Source organism: Xenopus laevis, chromosome 7L, assembly GCF_017654675.1.
Source record: "Xenopus laevis strain J_2021 chromosome 7L, Xenopus_laevis_v10.1, whole genome shotgun sequence".
Taxonomy (NCBI): Eukaryota; Metazoa; Chordata; class Amphibia; order Anura; family Pipidae; genus Xenopus; species Xenopus laevis.
In genome coordinates this window covers 8,213,678-8,234,047 of record NC_054383.1, presented here as the reverse complement: position 1 = coordinate 8,234,047, position 20,370 = coordinate 8,213,678, and the positions used below count along the sequence as shown (strand labels likewise).

At 40.4% G+C, this 20,370-nt stretch overlaps 1 protein-coding gene across 1 annotated transcript; it reads right to left on the bottom strand.

Moving 5' to 3' along the window:
• Positions 1–380: 380 nt before the first annotated feature.
• Positions 381–20,370, bottom strand: asah2.L (N-acylsphingosine amidohydrolase (non-lysosomal ceramidase) 2 L homeolog). Its single transcript, XM_018226664.2, has 21 exons — positions 20,240–20,370; positions 17,203–17,339; positions 16,748–16,944; positions 16,310–16,459; positions 16,006–16,182; positions 15,575–15,702; positions 14,152–14,229; positions 13,921–14,041; positions 12,349–12,474; positions 12,184–12,270; positions 11,354–11,458; positions 9,299–9,380; positions 8,786–8,901; positions 8,613–8,707; positions 5,428–5,467; positions 5,121–5,216; positions 4,001–4,096; positions 3,039–3,191; positions 1,873–1,932; positions 1,368–1,456; positions 381–759 (listed from the first exon to the last, which is right to left on the bottom strand). Exons 2-21 carry the CDS (start codon positions 17,321–17,323, stop codon positions 576–578), a joined length of 2,301 nt encoding a protein of 766 aa, XP_018082153.1. The 5' UTR covers positions 17,324–17,339; positions 20,240–20,370; the 3' UTR covers positions 381–575.

Genomic DNA, 20,370 nt, shown 5'->3' with positions numbered 1-20,370 from the left:
CTCAAGATTGAATGATGGATAGGAAAAGATGGTGAGAAGTTAATGGATAGAGGGAGTTACAGAACGTGGTCGATAAATTGGATAGAATGGGCTAGATAGAATGTTTAGAATATACAGTACAAGATGAAGTAATTAAAATTTCAATTATAGAAAACCTGCTAAGGTAGACAGTTAAAAACTCAGTGTAAGTTCCTAAAGGGGGAGTGATCTGGATGTGATAGACAGATGGGATAGAATATGTGGACTTGAATGGTTAGAATGTGTGAGATAAAGGAGAATGTAAGCAGTGTGCCCAGGAAGGTACTTTCCATGGTGGAGCTGATTGGCTTGACAGTAGAATATGCGTAGCTGAATTGGACACATTTGGAAAACACCAATAATTACCAAGGGTTCAATGTTTAATATACAACATTGTACAAAGTTACAATATCAGTTTAATTGTCATGGTTAAACCTGCCAAATCAGTTCAATGCTAACTTCAAAATAGCGATTATCCATTTCAAACACCATCACTTTAACCTTAGCCAGTGAAAGACAGCGCTGTTGTTATGGATACGTGGTTCTGTCCGTCAGTCTTATGGGGCCGTGACTTCAAACTCAGAGGAAATGCCCTCATAGGGTTTGATAATAACAGGGAGTCTGCGCTCCTTGTAGTGTCCAAAATGGTGGATCCGGTAGATCCCAGGCTGAGCCGATAAAGGTATGTGCCATTCCATTGTGCCATTGCTCTGATCCGAGTTGACTTTAGTCCAGTAATATCTGCACAAACAAGAAAAGGACTTAACTAAACAATATGATAAAATGGCACCCCCATTACACACCTCTACTGTCAAGGAATGGTCTTTTCCACCCTTATGGAATGGGATTTTGGCCCAAATTTCAATTAAAGCGTCATCCACAACTCACATATCACTCCTATTAAAGGAGAAGTAAAGAGAAATAGTAGTAGGGGTGCCAATTTGGTGGGGTTTAAGCAGCCAGTTTCAAGCACAGATTCTGGGAATCTTTGAAATCCAACAAGTTGTTTTCCTACTATTCAACATTCCCCTCCCCCCCAAGTTCACAAAATGTATAAGAGAATGTAAATCTACTCCCTGATGCTGCCCAAAATGACTTTTTTGGGGTTTGGGAAGATGTCAGTGTCACTTACTTATGTCAACACAATTTTCATGGAAATACCCAGTTCTCCAGAATTTACGTAATTCCTATTCAATCCCCATTTCCACCCTAATCAGTGTGCTTCATAAATCCCACGTTTTGGGGAACCTTACCTTATAAATATATAAATATCAATAACAAGAGAGCATTGAGGCGCTCACTGAAGCCCGTCACTAGAATGTGAATCAGCCCAAACTGATCCTACTCACCGGGTCTCCCAGGAGGCATCATTATGTACCATGTGCCATCCTCCAGTTGTTTTATTGTACTTTTCCACCGTAAGGTACGTTTTATCAGCCTGTAATACAAATAATTGCTATTGTTTGGTGCCCCACAGACTTTAACCTGAACAAGGCAGATGTGAAGCAAGAGGGTCAGACTCTGCCCTTTGTAGGTGACAATAGTAAAGTGCTTTTGTCATTTGGTTGAGTAAAGATAAGAAGGTTTCTCTACGTCAATTGGTGGCACCAGGGCTCAGTGCTTAGTAATGCTGGCCAGAAAAGTAAGTTCACAATGCACATATCTGCTTCAAATATCACAACTTAGTAATAAAGATGCTAAGTAGTACTTTAGTTACTGGATACAGTACCTAGATTTGGCTCAGATAAGTAGACAGTAGTGTTGCTGAACCAACAGAATGTCTTTGCCCGTCTGTGATAAATTAAATGAAAGGGAAGACACAACGAATAGGAAGAATTTAGACGTTGCACTCACCATGTGCTCCACTGAATTCCTCGGGTTTCCAGTTACAAATGTCACAGAAGCAACTTCCCCCTGCAAAAAGTATGAAATCCACTGCATAAATGAAGAATTAGGATAGAAGGAGGACTGATGCCTTAATGGTCTGGTGTTGACTAAGACTTTTGGCCCAAACATGGTAAGCTGGTGGTTCCTTGACCCAATCAAATCTTCCTCTTGAGCCATAAATGACCATATCAAAGCTGATTTGCGTTGAACGTATAATGAGTAGACTCAATCCCTTGGAAAAGACAAGGGTGGAAATGTAGAGGACCACCAGCAGATGTTATTGAAGAGCCTAAACAGTCATCATATTCTGGTCAAATTAAATGACCTGTTCACATGTGGAGCCAATATAAATACATCTACTTATGGTATTTTCCATGGTTTTTAATGCAGCCCCACCTTTTTCTCCAAGCCACTCTAGTCTACAGATTTCACTAATGCTTATCACCAATGTTACACAATGTTACTTCTGGTCTAATGAAGATGTATCTGGTTTTCCTTCACTAAATCGTTAATTTCGGCCCAGCTCTCCCTCTCTTTCTACCGATATGTCTTCTTCATTATTCTGTGTGTGAGAACCTTAGGTATCTGCTCCACATTTTTCCTAGAAACTCTTTCTTTCATACAGTAATGTTTAACCTGGCCCCTCCAGACTTATGGAGCTTCATGGTTCAGAGTTGGCTGCACAGAATTCCATATGGGAGGCGAGTAACAAACGGAACACTATCCTTCTGTATAATCATTTGTAGCACAGAAGAAATTATAATTTCCCATACGCATTGGCATAAGTAGAAGATCATGGCCCCAAAGCAATATCAATTTGGGGCCCTTTAAACGTTGGGAATAAGGCAGATTTTATGCCAGTTTTCGGTTTGCCATTAAGGTAATACTGAAAGGGAATACTTTATAAACTTGGAATGCTACTCATCCAATTTTCCCACCCACTTCACTTTAAGGTTCATCCTCTTCTCCAACTTTACAGGTGTGACCCTGCCGCTGGGGATGGACTATGAAGCCCTAAAACAAGAAGATCCCCATGTATCTGCACCAGACATTAAGGGGTCTATTTATAAATACTGACTGATATCAATGCCATCTATTCCCCATTGCAGTTACAGAGATTCATTGGTACTTACGACTTTATACTGAGGCTTGACTTCTTCCAGAACATCCCCCAAAGTTGTGTTCCCAGGAGCCTTATCTGGTGCAGTAGGAAATAATAAGCTGAAGAGTTGACTTTCATTGAAAAATGGTGGCTGGGGACCTTTTGGCAGCTCAGCAACTTTGTTCTACAGAAATGAGAAACATGAAATATTAGCTCTGTCCTTGGGAAGGGGAAGCAATCATCTCAGAATATTTGTCCCACTGTGCTTGTGACCCATGCAATCCACATGATATAATAAGCAGGGACCATATGTTGAGATCTCAGAGCTAGAACTGAATATTTCTCAATCCATGTGTTCCCCTGGGATTTGTACTATTTCTTCTGCAGTGTGGGCCTCCTGGAGCCAATCAAAGAACCTGAGATCCCGAATCCAATCAAAAATTAGATGGAGAGATAGAGGTAGATGATATAGATAGGGTATATAGATATAGGCTTCACAAATACTCACCTGCTCCCCTGTCTTTAGCACAAATCCTCTATAGATGCACCTTAAAGTGATTAGATCAAGCCTGAGACTTGCTGCACATTTACATGTTTTGGGCTGGTGACCTTTCTCAAGTAGGCAACTAAACTTAAGTCATACAGTTAAGCCACAACATGGAGAAATGCCAAGATTCCTCGCTACACTGCAGACAACTCAACATCCCGAGTCGTTGGCAGCCAAGCCAGTGATGTGTTTAGAACTTATTGAGTCTTGGGAAGACTAAACATCAGCCATGTCCATACCAGGGTCCTTTGTGCTCTTTACTCCACCAGCAATGAGGTCTCCTGATTCTAATACTTTATTATTAATCCAAAACGACTCCAAATGCACCTCTATGGCACAGATCATCTCTCTATGAGATTATCAAAGAGGAATTCCCACACAAATAGGGAATATGTAACAGGACTGAGCTTGCAGAGTATCCAGCCTACAGTACGGTTGTTACTTACCTCCACAATAGCTTTGGCCAAGCCCCGGAACAACTGCTGATAAGCTGCCAGTGTGTGGGGCCCGTAGATTGTAGATGCTGCCTCATATCTTTGAGCCTATAAACATAATAAAATAAAGAAAACTAATCTCTCATGATTATCCTAGAACAGTGATCTAAATTTTAATCTAATATATATATAGTCCACCAAGAAGTAGCAGGTGCACTCCTTCAATTCATCACTGCCCATGGGGTATGAAATATCCATAGAGAGTAATGGTACATTCATGGGCCTTAGTAATACAAAGAAAATACTATTTATTCAGACAACATGTTGGTCTTTGGACTCTCTGTACCAATGAGGTCATCTTAACTGTTATCTACAACACCAGTTTGTTTATTTTTTAGGATAGAAAGGCTCCCCTGTTACAGAGCTATAAAGAGCCACCTGCTGCTTGATGGCGGCATTGCAAGCAGAAGGAAATTCTGTGATTCCCCTTCTTCTCAGGTGTTAATCATATTATATGCAAAGCATTGTGGGAATTGGAGTCAAGGCTGGAGGGAAGCTGACTGCTGTTGCTTTGTTTTACTGGTGCATTTAGTGGGTTATTTACTAAAATCCAAATTTTATTAAAATAAAACACAAGCAAACTCCCATGCCTGGTTTTAGTTTATTAATAAAAAACACTTGATCTAATCTGATCACGGAAAAACTCGAGCAAAAACTCGAATCGCTCAAATTTTGGGGGCTTTTTCCTGAATTGCTTGAATTTTTCAGGCTTTTTTCTTCCTCGAGTTTTTGCCGGAAAAACCTGATAAAAAGTCGGACTTTCAGGCTAAATCTAGCACAGACCACGAAAACGTCCAATTGAGATGCCTCTCCCTGGACAGGTCTGAGAAGGCGGATTCTCTGATTCAGGCTTTTTGCAGTATCATAAATCTTTAAAAATCCAGTTTTCTACTGAAAAAGACTCAAATTTTTGGAGATTTTAACATTCGGATTTCGATAAATAACACCCCATAGTGTTTCAGTAGAAATTACATTTACAAATTAATTTAAAAAAAACATATATAATATATTCGAAAGTTGCTTTTCATTATTCAATAATGTACCCTAGAATATTATGAATGGGTTCAATCACCTGATACTCTTCAAAGGTGGAAATGTAATGTGTGTATACATTGCACAGCCCAGAAAGGACAACTTGAGCGTCTTGGGTTCCCGATGGATCCAGTATCTAGAACAGAAACAAATGGAGCAGAGATGAGAATTGTGATGAGAAATGTATGTATAATGTATAATGAATCATGGTAGGGACAGATCTGTTTGGGGTAAGAGTGATCAGACAGGGGGCTATGGGGTACAAGGCTGGGAAATGGTACAATGGTGATGGATCCAATGCTGGTGAGTTCAGTAGAGTCCATAGGTCTCGTGGATATTAAACTCACCTTTTGTACATCTTCTCTCAGTCTTCTTCCTGACATTGTTCTGTAAAGGAAAAGTCTTATTGTGAGTGCTGGGTATGGGCATCAAGTTAGGCTCTGTCTATATCTAGGGTCTCTACTGTCTCTATACTATAATCATTGTACTGACTGTCTATATAATGTACAGCTTGTATCTCTGTATCACTACTGTCTCTGAGATCTCAATGTGCTGTACTTACAGTATGTCTCTAATGTATCCACTATCTTACTCTCTCTATTGGCTTTAACCCCTGTATCTAGTTACAGTCTAGTTGTATCCTCTTCTAGATGTCTCCTACCTGTTCTACAGCCACTGCTTGTGTACTGTATATGATTTCTATATATTTCTATATAATACACAAAAGCCATGAATATCCTGTAAATTATATCCTTATAAACGGTGAGTTCTGATGTCATCAGTTATAAACGGTGAGTTCTGATGTCATTTCTGTCACATGACTCACTGAAACTTGTGTATTATAATAAATAAAGTACCCCCAGTTGTAAAATATGAGGATATTAGAAGTTACCTCGGAGTTCCATGACCTGTATAAAAATATATATTATATTATAAAAAATATGGTCATGAAACTCCTCGGTAACTAATAATATCCTTATATTTTACAAGAGGGGGTACTTTATTCACTATATATTGACCCTATGTATAGTCTGCAACTGCTACAATGTATTCATTGTCTGTATCGGCTATATTTATTATTCTCTCTATCTGTTGTGTTCATTGGATTTACTGCAAGTACTGTACGGTTTATTGTAATTATTAACATGTATTTATATGGCGCCAACATATTTCGCAGCGCTGTAAAGTAAATGTGTTTATACAACTAAATCACATGAATTACATACAGAGAACATATGGAGTTACATACATCACAACCAATACCGGTACAAAAGGTGAGGAAGGCCCTGTGCAAAAGAGCTTACAATCTAAAGGGAAGGGAATAAGACACAAGGGGCACATTTACTAAACTCGAGTGAAGGATTAGAATAAAAAATACTTCGAATTTCGAAGTATTTTTTTGGCTACTTTGACCATCGAATTGGCTACTTCGACCTTCGACTACGACTTCGACTTTGAATCGACCGTTTCGTACTAAAAATCGTTCGACTCTTCGACCATTCGATAGTCGAAGTACTGTCTCTTTAAGAAAAACTTCGACCACCTACTTCGCCACCTAAAACCTACCGAGCACCAATGTTAGCCTATGGGGAAGGTCCCCAAAGGCTTTCCTAGCAATTTCTGATCGAAGGAAAACCGTTCGATCGATGGGTTAAAATCCTTTGAATCGTTCGATTTGAAGTATTTAATCGTTCAATCGAACGATTTTTCCTTCAAATTGCGGTAAATCCTTCGACTTCGATATTCGAAGTCGAAGGATTTAACTTCGATGGTCGAATATCGAGGGTTAACTAACCCTCGATATTCGACCCATAGTAAATGTGCCCCAAGGTGTGGGAGTGGGCAAGATCGAATTAAGTGGGTGAGAAATGTGGTACTGTATGTGGTGTTGCATTTGGTAGTTACGCAGAGTGAGGGTAAGCTTCTCGAAAGAAGTGCGTTTTAAAAGATCTTATGAAAGCACATGGGGGAATTCCTTATATCTATAGAGGTCCAGACCCCGGCCAATCACACAGTCTGCTACTGCCGCTAGATCCCTGGGCGCACCCTGAGCAACTCTAGAAAAAAAGGGGGCAAAAGACCAAAATATGAAAAACAATCACCAAAGTATAAAAAGTGGTGAAGACCCTCAGCATAAGGAGCGATCAATAGATATCAGCAAAATGATAGGCACTCGGTCACTTGATGGATTCCACAAGGATCACGTTGTTAAAAAAAGGTCATTGAGATGTTTTAAAGGGGTTGTTCACCTTTAAATCTACTTTTGATGTAGAGAGTGAAATTCTGAGACAATTTGCAATTGGTTTTCATTTTTTATTATTTGTGGTTTTTGAGTTATTTGGCTTTTTATTCAGCAGCTCTCCAGTTTGCAATTTCAGCCATCTGGTTGCTGGGGTCCAAATTCCCCTAGCAACCATGCATTGATTTAAATAAGAGACTGGAATATGAACAGGAGAGGCCTGAATAGAATGATGAGTGATAAAAAGTAGCAATAATAATACATTTGTAGCCTTACAGAGTATTTGTTTTATAGGTGGGGTCAGTGACCCCCATTTGAAAGCTGGAAAGAGTCAGAAGAAGAAGGCAAATAATGCAAAAAAAATAAAGATATAAAAAATAAAGACCAATTGAAAAGTTGCTTAGAATTAGTCATTCTATGACATAGTATAAGTTAACATGAAGGTGAAACACCCCATTGAAAAGAGACTTTTTTACTTTTTCTCTATGTTACCCTTGTGAAATCCATATCCTGAATGCCCATACGTATTTTGCTTTCGGGTTAACACTCTGAGCAATACCCTCCTGCACTTTAGATCCAGCTTCACTCTATAGTAAATAAAGGGGATTATTCCCTGGCAATGGATCATTATGGAAACAAGCCAAGTAGCATAAGCTTTCCTGTCCCCTATTTCTCATACAATCTACCCAATTGTATCAATCAATCTTCTTATGTAAATAGGACAATGTTCCTATAACAGTGGACAGAATAGGAATTAAATTATTAAGAATAATTAAGAAAATAAACTGTTAGGGGCCCATTTACTTAGTTCGAGTGAAGGAATAGAGGAAAAATAGTTTGAATTTCGAATGGTTGAATATGGCTACTTCGACCATCGAATGGGCTACTTCGACCACGACCTTCGACTTCGAACGATTCAAACTAAAAATCATTCCACTATTCGACCATTCGATAGTCGAAGTACTGTCTCTTTAAAAAATACTTCGACCCCCTAGTTCGACACCTAAAACCTACGGAGGCCAATGTTAGCCTATGGGGAAGGTCCCCATAGGCTTCTTAACAATTTTCTGATCGATGGATTAAAATCCTTTGAATCGTTCGATTCGAAGGATTTAATCGTTCGATCGAACGATTATTCCTTCGATCGTTCGATCGTAGGAATAGCGCAAAATCCTTCGACTTCGATATTCGAAGTCGAAGGATTTTACTTAGACGGTTGAATATCGAGGGTTAATTAACCCTTGATATTCGACCCTAGGTAAATGTGCCCCTCAATATCACTTTTATACGTACGTGAACTCTCCTGGCACCGCAAGCAACGCAAGGGACCCGAGGGTGAACATCTGGACGTCGACTATAGTGGGATGCCAAGGTAACGGCCAGGACATCTGCAAGAGTGACGATTAAATATTAAAACAGATCAATATCTATAAATAAAGCAATGGTTGGAGTCACATATACGGTACCTCTCCCGTGTTTATCAGGATGGGTTTGGGATGGTGACACTCCACAGTTTCATTAGAGGGAACTCCCAGAATAGCATCACGAATCCCATCCCAAAACGGGTCCCCATCCAAGGCTCCTGTTATAAAGTATAAGTGACAACATTTCTGTTAAGTGCTGAACCCATAGAGCAGCCTCACCCCCTAACGTCATTTATAAGAATATTGGAACACACCGGGCATTTCTGTAACCGTATAAAAGCTTGAGACCATAGGCATGAGTATGGGTAATAATGTATTAGTCTACAGGACACAGAGTAACATTACAGCACTCTTAAGAACTGTGGGTAATACTACAGTACCCTACTAATAGAAGTGGCTAATAGTGCACAATATGGGGAAATATAACACTCCATAGGACAGTGGGTAATAGTGCAGTGTTCTATAGGAGTGCAGGTAATATTGCTGAATTCTCAGCCAGTGTGTGACTAATATCGACTGTTGAGAAGTACAAAATTAAACAAAATCCATCTTTACCTTGTGTGAAGTTGATTAATCCGGGTCCATCAATGGTCCCAGCAGCAAAGCTGTAGCCCAGGGCCGGCTTGCAGGTTGTTGCCTTTATGAGAGAAACATTATTATTATTATTATTATTATTATTAACATGTATTTGTCGAGTGCCAACATTTTGCACATCGCTGTCAAATAAATGCGCTAATGCAAGAAATCACATGAATTACATACATAGAACATACAGAGTTACATACATAACGAGGGCCGGGACAAAAGGTGAGGAAGGCCCAGTGCAAAAGAACTTACAATCTATTGAGGGGAAGGGAATGAGACACAAGGTGTTTGGAGTGGGCAAGATGAAAAAATAAGCAGGTGAGAGATGTAGCATATGGTATTACATTTGGTTGCTAAAAAGAGGTAGTGTAGGCTTCTCTAAATAAGTGCGTTTTAAGAGAACTTTTGAAAGCTGGAAGGTTGGAGGTCGGACAGATCGTGGGAGAGAGTTCCAGAGAAGGGGTGCAGCCCTTGCTCTTGAATTGGAGCATGTGAGGAGGCAATGAGAGAAAAGCTAAGGAGCAGGTCAGTAGAGGTGCGTAGTAAGTGGTTGGGTGAGTATCTCGAGATAGATGTAGGGAGTTATGAAGTGCAGAGTTATGAAATGGTTTGAATGTCAGGGTGATTAGTTTGAATTGTATTCTGAAGTGGTAGTGGAAGCCAGTGCAGGGATTGGCAGAGTGACTTGGCAGAGGAGGAGCGGTTGCTGAGGTGTATGAGCCTCGCGGCAGTTTTCATTATGGACTGGAGAGGTGACAGTCTCTGGTGGGGAAGGCCAATTAAAAGAGAGTTACAGTAGTCTAGACGTGATATGACGAGAGAGTGAATAAGAATTTTGGCAGCATATTGGATGATATTTGATGGTATATTGTATATTTTCCTTAGGTGAAAGTGACATGATTTAATAAGTGACTGGATATGAGAAGTGAAGGACAGGCAGAATCTAGGATAACCCCAAAGCATTGGGCCTAGGAAGATAGTGTGATAGTGGGATTGTTAACTACAAAAGATGCTTCTGAGATTTTACGGGTGTTATTTGGGGGAAAGAGAACCATTTCCATTTTAGAGAGGTTTAATTTAAGGTAATGTTGTGACATCCAAGTAGAGATAGCGGACAGGCAGGAGGAGACGTGAGTTAAGAGCTCTGAAGTCAAGATCAGGAGAGATAAATCTGAGTATCGTCAGCATAGAGGTGGTATTTCAAACCATACGAGTCGATTCACTGATTTAGGAAGTATAGAAAGAAAATAATAAGGGGCCCAGGATAGAGCCCTGAGGAACCCCAACAGAAAGAGGTAGAGCAGAAGATGCTACTCCATTGTAGGAGACACTGAAGGAACAATTAGTTAGGAAAGAAGAGAACCAGGACAGGGCCGTGTCACGAAGGCCAAGTGAATGGAGGGACCGGAGGAGGAGAGGGTGATCTACAGTGTCAAATGCAGCTGAGAGATCAAGCAGTATTAGTAGTGAGAAGTGGTTGTTGGCTTTAGCCTTTAGAAGGTCATTAGTTAGTTGGGTTATTGCAGTCTCAACCAGATTGTAGGGGGTCCAGCAGGTTATTGTAAGAAAGGAATGGCGTAAGTGGGTTGTAAACTAGATGCTCAAGTAGTTTAGAGATGAAAGGTAGCAGAGAGATAGGTTATCAAGATTGGAGGGATCAAGAGAGGGTTTTTTCATGCACTATATCCCCTTCTAGTTATTTATTAGTGAGAATTTTCCTGGGACATAAATCGCATATTGTGATGTTTGATGACAGAGATGAAGCTGCACAGGTTTACAGCCACAGAATGTGAAAGCATTTTATGTTAAAGGGCAACTAAACATTCACCTTTCCATTAAATGTAATGAGCATTGCTGGGGGTCATTCTCCTAGTGGGGCACAGACTGATATGGATTTATAAAGAAATGTCTTATTTTGCTGGGGGTTCCAGTAACTTCCAGTTATGCCACAACATAAATCCTGCACAATATGGAGTGCCTTCTAGTGAGAAGTGAGAAATGGGCAGAATTAATGTTAATACTTACGGTGTGAGTCTCATTCAGCTGCACTGTTACGTTGCTCATATCTACCCACTGATGGGCAAAATTCACCTTTGTCTCAAGTTCCCTGGAAGCGTTACTAAACAGGTCCTTTAAGGAAAAACAGAAGGAAAAATATCAAAGCAAGAACACATATACGTAGAGCTGCTTCCAACAGAACCAGTTACATTGTAGTGTATAAGAACACTGTCATGGAATTTCAGGAACCAGAAACCACTTGAGATGACAAAGTTTATTTAACACAAGCTCCATGGATTCTGAAAGAGTCAAACCCCTGCGCAAAGAGATCACAGGGCTCCTTAAATCTGTGAAAAAATGGAGTTACTGGTGGGAGACATTGAGATATTAAAATAAAAACTGCTCTTACAGCCAAGCAGGTGGCTCTGCCTTCAAGGCCAGGGTTATAGTGACCAAGGCTAACTTGAGAACAGAATCCATCCAAGTCAGGGGGGAATCGTCATACACAGAATTTTATTGTCAACACAAATACAGGAAGATATTTCCAGCAGCACATGCTCCTATTGTGTCATTGTTATGTGTAATAAGGTGAATACAGGGAATTATTTAGTTGCATAATTTAGCTGGAATCATTTAGCGGAGTAACACTTCATCAAGTGGAAACAATCCTAGGCAGGAGAAAGTTTTGGATTGGGGAATGCTCTTCCAGTGTAGCTCTTGAGGCTTGAAAATGATAGAAAACACAGGCCTACATCCCACAGACAAGGCAAATCACACACAAACCCTAGACTGGGTGATGGCAGCCCATAACAAGGATGATAAAATAAGACATAAAGCCCAGATTAGAATTTGCTTACCTTAGCCTTCAGGAAAATGTGTTCCCCAATTATTTTGGTACTTTCAAACATATCTTTTCCAGGCCCCTCAGCAACACATGTTGATACCTGTTTAAAAAGTGTTTACAACGTGATTGTAGGAAACAATTCAGGAGGCTGTCACTTAACTCCCCTTTAATCACTTACCCCTCCGATTGGGCAGGTGCTGCCTGGATTGTCGCATGAGTCCCCTGTGTTTATGCACCAAGGACCCTTAGTATTTGGCGATACATCCCCATGATTGGAAGTTGTGAAGGCAGCAACAAATGGTCCCTGTAACATAAAACCGAGGCACAAAACTCTCATTTATCTTTTAAGGATAAATAACCCTTTAAAATAAGTGAATGTAAAATTGCTGAGAGTGCTATTCTAAGAACTTTTGCAGTGTACATTCATTATTTTGTTTTTCCCCCAAGATATTAAGGGATACATATACTGTTAATATGAATGAATTTTGTTACAACAGCGCCATCTGCTGGTCAGTTTCCCACCAGTCTGACCACCAAGTTGTCAAGGAAGTTGTCAGGAGAAAGAAAGAGGCTGCTCTGATTTTCTTCTGCTTCGGAAAGATTTGAGAAAGGTTTCTAATTGTTTTCCTAAGCAGAAGAACATCAGAGCAGCCTCTTTCGTTCTCTTGACAACTTCCTTGACTACTTGCTGGTCAGACTGGTCAGGAAATGACCAGCAGGTGGTGCTTTTTTGTTACAAAATTCATTAATATTAACAGTACATGTATCCTTGGGAAAAAGTAAATAAATTATAAATGTCTATTGCAAATGCTCTTAGAATAGCACTCTCATCAGTTTTTCATTTACTTGTGTTAAACGTTTACTTGTCCTTTAAAGGATAAGTAAACCTTTAAAATAAGTGAATGTAAAATTGATGAGGGGGCTATTCTAAGCACTTTTGTCATTTACATTCATTATTTATTTTCTTTTTATTCCAAGATATTAAAGGATACATGTGCTGTTAATATGAATGAATTTTGTTTCTACTTAGGAAAGATGTGAGAAAGGTTTCTAATTTTGTTCATAAGCAGAAGGACATCAGAGCAGCCTCTTTCATTCTCCTGACAACTTCCTTGACTACTTGCTGGTCAGACTGGTGGGAAACTGACCAGCAGGTGGCGCTGTTGTAACAAAATTCATTCATATTAACAGTACATGTATCCCTTAATATCTTGGAATTAAAAATAAATAAATAATGAATGTACATTGCAAAAGTGCTTTGAATAGAACCCTCGTTAATTTTCCATTCACTTATTTTTAAGGTTTATGTATCCTTTAAGGGAAGCACAGAAAGCAGGATTATAGATTTTCTGTGCGGCACAAGCTATGCACGCCACCTCTCATCAATGAATCAACTGATCTTGTGTGTCCCAGTGGGTGCTCTCTTACACTCCAAGTGCAATAAGATGGGTATATACTAACAGGGGCAGAATTCCTCCCAGTCCAGTGACTCTACATTCTACAAGAACCAGTTATTGGTCTAGAACAAGTGGAATAAGGCAAGGCAAAAACAAGCGTCTGATTCATTATTAAAGGTTAAAAGATTTGTCTCCGTTACTGCACAAGCCATCTAAAGAATTTGGTGGGTGTCAGCTGGAGGTATGTTCCGTATGTTGATAGGTTCATACCACATGGTCACCTCCCCCAAATGGAGCTGCCAATGCCAACAATAAGGGCATTTTTATAAAGAAATAATGAACAAAGTACCCACTTCACCAGGCAAGTATCCTCCATTCTTCTCTTGTTCAAAGAGGTAGGAGGCATAGCCCAGGTTGTCGCTGCTAATCAGGTGGTTGACGTTGGGCATGCTCACTGCGTGTACTGCAAACCAGCTGCCAAGAACAAGGAGATTAAAGTAGTGGGCACAGTAATAGAAGGTTCCCAATACACCGTTTGTTACAGCCTTGTTTTAGTCCAACATCAGAGTTAAAAAAACCTTTACCTGATAATCCCCATGTCCTGGTTGTGCATGTCCACCATCTTCAGTACCACCATGTCCTTGTCTGTGTTGGATGGGTACCTGAGTGCAGAAGATAGTGAGATAAACGAGGCTCCCTTTGATAGTAGGTTGCCATGATGCTCCATCTTCTATCCCTATAATATGCATTGGTTTCAATGTTTTCAGGGGGTCCACTGAGTATGACCAGAAGGCAATATTAAATGTACCTCAGGGCTGTCCAACCCCCGTCCCTTCATTTATTGCTGAAATAGATCCTTAGATGATCACCGACATATAAAAAACTGCAGGTTTGATAACTAAGATGTATATAATGTGAAAATCTAACAGATGTTAATAGAATTTGTTCTTTTGTGCCTTTATCAAGAATTTTCCCGTCTGACCCTTTTAATGGTGAGGACTTGGAGACTTCTTTAGCCCTTAATTTATGCCCCTTAATGGACCGTCTTTATTGATCTTTTAACATTCTGCTAATGAATTTTAGAACATCATATTTCATTCCTGCAGACTATTATGGCTGTCCATAAAAGGGGGTAAATTCCTATAAACTCTGGCATGTTTGAGATCAGAGCTTCTGAAGGCCCCACAAGCTCCTCATGCACCAGAACCTGACTCTGGAGCTTTACTCAGCAGCAGCTGTCTTATCAGAGATTGATGTGCTCATTTAGCAAGGACAAAAACAAGGAACTACCATCTTATTCATCTACCAAAGAAGTGTGCCCAACTGGACATTATACTATGGCTTCTGAGCCAACTATCAGAGCACATGGAGGTCCAATGCAGATTAGTAGGGATGGACTGTATCCACAACCCAATGAGATTTTCAAAACAAAATTTTACAAAAGCCCATAGCCACAAGGCAAGTACAGTAGACCAAAGTGTTGGTAAATGGGTCCTGGATCATCTGTATCCCGCTTTTGGTCAAAATCCTTTTCCAAAGTACAATAGTATCCACCTGATCTGAACTTTGATCTGCTTAAATGCCACCAAAACACCCATTGATGTTGCCGTCACAACTGGAGACCTTTTGAAAATCAGCTTCTTACTCCCAAACTTTTTTACACTCTGGCAAATACCAAAAGCCAGTGTTACCGATACCATACAAAGACTGACCTGCCCACTCTTAAAGAAGTGGCTTATTGACTTTTTTATGAAGCCAAAATATCTGGTTGGGACTTGGTCATTAGGTTTGCTGGAAAATCTTGTTAGTAAGCCTTCCGTCTGGGCAATGGATACTGGATGATGAATCTGCACAATTTCACTCATTTGGTGAGGACAACCACGGCAATCAAGGCAATCTTAGCTTTTAGACCTCCTTATTCAAACTGTCCCAGGATCATTAAACATGTTTAGGTTTTGAACCTTCAAGGGTTCCTTCAAGACCCATTTCTTTTTCGTAGATGCTTACCTGATCCTCTCAGACTCTGGGTTCTGAAGATAGGAGCTGGGACTGCGGTTTAGTTGACTGTTCTCGACTGTGCCTCTATTCAGAAATAGCCTTCCTCGCTTCATGTTTTGATGGGCTAGATCAATGCTCTAGAATTGGGATGAAGGAATTGAATTAGCTGACTGAAGTGTGAGCGGTTCCCCCAATCAAACCATATTAGTTGCAGAGGAACAATTTAGATGTAATTCTAGGAACAAGAATCTTCCAAATTGTCTATTTTTTCTTTCTTGCCTTGACGCCACATTCCTGTGCTCCTTATCATTTCCCATGCCTCCTTTCTGCCATTCATATCCATCGCCTCCATCACTCTCTGGTAGAATGCATACAGCTTTTTCTGTATTATAAATAACCAAATAATTATTAATTATCATTATTAATAACAATAACCGTACCTTAACAATCCCATTGACAATGGCGTCAGTTGCTGGTCTGATAAAGCCCTTGCCCGTCAGCATGAAGGTGGTGTACTGGAAATACCCCGCAGGCCCTGAGTGGGTGTGGGTGCCACTCAATATGACATTATCTTGTCCGTAGAGATTTCCATATTTGGCTTTCAGCTTTTCCATTACCTACCAAAACAGAAAGAGATAGTTCAAGTAATGCTATACCCTTACACTGCTCTGTAGGAGAACACCCATCCATGTGATGTTATTTTGTGGAAAAAGAGGCATTTGGTTGGGGAGGTTTTATTCTCACCTCCAGACGGACTCTTTGGGACACCATCCCTATATCAGCACTAACGTACACCACCCGCTTGGAATTATCCGGCTCCGCTATAATGAAGGCACGACTGTACTGCCGAGTGTGGATTCCTGAAGCCAATTGGTCACTGCTAGCATATCCCATCTAAAGAGGAAAATGCACATACTTAACAACACATTACATAGATATATCCAAATAAACACACACGCGTGTCCTATGTACAAATGGCCAACTCCCTTTAAAATAAAGGGGAAGTGTCAGCACTTTAACATAATCCATGGCACAAAGATATTGGTCGATATCCCCCGCCCCAACATGCATTTAACTGGATAGTTTATTCAACTCTAAAGAGGTGCCATCTTGGTTTGGGAGGCCAATAAACAGCTGCTTACTCAGAAAAGCCTTATTTTCATGTCTGCTCCATGTACCTACCAAGGGGACATCTGCCAAAAGCCCAGTGCAGTCTGCTCTGCCTACACCAATCAGATTGGCTTTTGGGAAGGGATCAGGGGTTGTTGAGGTTGGTTTAGTGATTGTTGTTGTTGTTGTTGTTGTTGAGGATGGTTTCCCTGATGTAGAGTGGGTAGTTGTTGTAGTTGTTGATGTCGTTGTTGTTGTTGTACTTTGATCTGAAGAGAAAGATTTATACATAATTTAATTATTTTTTTTAATTCCGCCATGTCCTGGAAGTCTGGTTTTCAGCTCAATGCTAAATGCATCTGTAGATGTTGACCATTATGCAGCCTCCAATGACCCATTTAAAGTCAAGAAATAATTTCTGCCTTACTTATGGCAAACTGGAATGGGTTCACTTCATTGCCTTGATCTGGATGTGGAACGATTATTAATGTCCTAATATGACTAATATCAGAGGATAATTTGTTTACCATTATAATCCCTCTGCAGGATGAAGATGGCAGCTATGAGTCCAGCAGAAACGCACACGCTCAGTACAAACAGCACAATCAGAGTCACCTCCAAACTGCTGAAGGTCTTCTTCTTCCCCATCTCTAAAGTTCTCAGCCTGCAGAAAGGAGAGAGTTTCATCAGTGACAGAGCAGGGGTTATGGATCTTATACATGTACGTACGTGTGTACATATATATATTTACTGTTTATTTTGCCTATAGAAATTGAAGGTTATAACATTAATTCAAGTCCCATTCTTAGATGGAGTTTAGGCTTCTCAGCTAACTGAGCCTCCGTATTTCTTAATCATCTCAACTATATCTATACCTATACACTCTCAAGAGTAGAGGTTCCCAAATTATGGATATGCACTACCCACTTGTTATAAGTAAAGGGGCCCATCCTGAAGGTCAGTTAGGGGGAGATTTGGGGTGAGTGTTTATTTGTACCCTGGGTACCCCTGGAACTGTAGCAGGGTGACACCCCAATGTTTCTATATATCTGTAACCTTGTTATGAGCTAAGGGGGCCCAGTCTGAAGGTCAGTTAGGGGGAGATTTGGGGTTAGTGTTTATTTGTACCCTGGGTACCCCTGGAACTATAGCAGGGTGACACCCCAATGTTTCTATATATCTGTAACCTTGTTATGAGCTAAGGGGGCCCAGCCTGAAGGTCAGTTAGGGGGAGATTTGGGGTGAGTGATTATTTGTACCCTGGGTACCCCTGGAACTATAGCAGGGTGACTGTTACCCCAATGTGAGGGTGAGAATTAGGTGCTTATTTGTTGTACTGAGTACCCCTGCAACTTATCTGTAGGGACTGGGTCCCATTACAAAATCTTTTTAGAGTCCTGTCTTCCATAAGATGATCTGTTACCCAAACATTTCATCAGTTTCAGGATCTTTTGCTGTTCCTCATTACTTCCTGCATTTCCTTCAATGGAACGGTGGCAATATCACATATCTATCTGTCTGGCCTGTGGGCTGATTAGTTGGATACTGATCAGTATTATCCAGTGAGGGGAATACAACTACAGGACGGAGGCTAGCCAATCTAAGACACAATGGCACTTTATCCAAGACTGAACCAGGGACACGTATTTATGTTTATAAATCAGCAAATATTCCTGTTGTCAGAAATGGCAGTGAGAGAGCCAACGACTGGCTAATTTCCTGAATACGGAGTAATTGGTATCACTTTGTTACCTGTTCTTATGAAGCACCTACCGTACAGACCTACCTACTGTAACCTACATGTCACATGAGCTAAATGAATCTGTGCCAGCAAAACGCACCTACACAGGAGAATCTCTGTCTGTGCCCGGCAGCAGCAGGAATTTGGGAAGTTTATTATAGATCTGAGAGAGATTTACAGAATAATCGCTATTCAAAAGCAAATCAAATGAGTAAGGATTTTTGGCAGAGTGATTTATTTAAAGCAGCCAAGCACCATTCTGCCCCTCTCTGTCTCTCTCTCTCCGTCTCTCACTGTCTCTTTCTGTCTCTCTCTATCTCTCTCTGTCTCTCACTGTCTCTTTCTGTCTCTCTCTGTCTCTCTCTGTCTGTCTCTGTCTGTCTCTCTCTGTCTCTCACTGTCTCTTTCTGTCTCTCTCTGTCTCTTTCTGTCTCTCTCTATCTCTCTATGTCTCTCTCTGTCTCTTTCTGTCTGTCTCTCTGTCTCTCTCTATCTCTGTCTCTCTCTGTCTCTTTCTGTCTTTCTCTCTGTCTCTCTCTGTCTCTCTCTGTCTCTTTCTGTCTCTCTTTGTCTCTGTCTCTTTCTGTCTCTCCCTGTCTCTCTCTCTCTGTCTCTTTCTGTCTTTCTCTCTGTCCCTCTCTAGCTCTCTCTGTCTCTTTCTGTCTTTCTCTCTGTCCCTCTCTAGCTCTCTCTGTCTCTCTCTGTCTCTTTCTGTCTCTCTAAGTCTCTCTAAGTCTCTTTCTGTCTCTGTCTGTCTGTCTCTCTCTGTCTGTCTCTCTCTAGTTCTCTCTGTCTCTCTCTGTCTCTTCGAGCCACTGGGCTCAACTGGAGTTAAAGTGCCAAGAAAATTAATGAAAGAATTAGGGAATTTTTCAAATCAATGTGAATTGGCGGCGCCTGGAATAATAAAAGCTTTAATGTTTGGGCTCAGTCACTGCAGGCAACGGAGAATAAAAAATAGGAAAATAGGAGCTAAATAAATCTCAGGATTATTATGATGGCAGCATAGTGATTGCATGGCAGAATTATAATGCACAAAGAATGGGCACGGAGCGAGGATTTATTAGCAGCCAACTGAAGGGTGTCATACAGGGCCTCCTATATCTCAATGCCCCCCAGCAGATCCTTCTTTCTCTAGAGTTACAGCCCTGGGAATATTTGTATATTGGTTCTGTTGTTATAGTTAATAATATATCTTTATTAGAGGCACCAGACCCAGTGCTTCAGGCTGTTTTGCTTCCAAACTGTATTTGATTTATACTGAAATCTAAAATCTGCACATACTGTACATACTGACGGGATGGCTGATTTGGACCAGACTGCCCAACCATTGGGGTATAAGTGCCAGGCCATGGGGCTGATTTATATATATATATATACAGCATATAGATAATACATCATTCACATCAGGCCCTGCCCCTGCAGAACTTATAAAAGCTCCACTTTTGCCCAGTCGAATGATATGTTCTTTTATTAATGTCATTTTAACTGTACAAGTATGGGATCCGTTTTCTGGAAACTCATTATCCAGAAAGCTTCAAATTACGGAAAGGCTGTCTCCCATAGGCTCCATTATAATAAAATAACTCAGATTTTTAAAATAATTTCCTTTTTCTCTGTAATAATAAAACAGTAGCTTGTACTTGATCCCAACTAAAATATAATTAATCCTATTGGCTTAAATTAATGTTTATATGATTTTCGAGTAGACTTAAGGTATGAAGAATTTACGGAAAGATCCGTTATCCATAAAACCTCAGTTACAGGTCCCATACCTGTACTAATATTTGCAGGAAATTCACAGAATGATGAGGAATCCTTACCTGAATTAGTGGAATATGATAGTAGAGTCCCAGTTATATGTATATTTATATATATCCCTGAATCTCACTCCATGGAGCTGTCCCCTATTGCTCCTGTGTGCAGCCTGGCCCAGCTCTGGAATTAAAATGGA

What these genes read in the sequence shown, in the direction of transcription:
- asah2.L (XM_018226664.2), bottom strand. Translation starts at nt 17,323, where the DNA reads ATGGGGAAGAAGAAGACCTTCAGCAGTTTGGAGGTGACTCTGATTGTG. An exon ending in CAGGACATGGGGATTATCAG is followed by an intron (nt 14,042 to 14,151) that starts GTAAAGGTTTTT and finishes TGTTCTTGGCAG; the next exon opens with CTGGTTTGCAGTACACGCAG. An exon ending in ATTAATCAACTTCACACAAG is followed by an intron (nt 8,902 to 9,298) that starts GTAAAGATGGAT and finishes ACTTTATAACAG; the next exon opens with GAGCCTTGGATGGGGACCCG.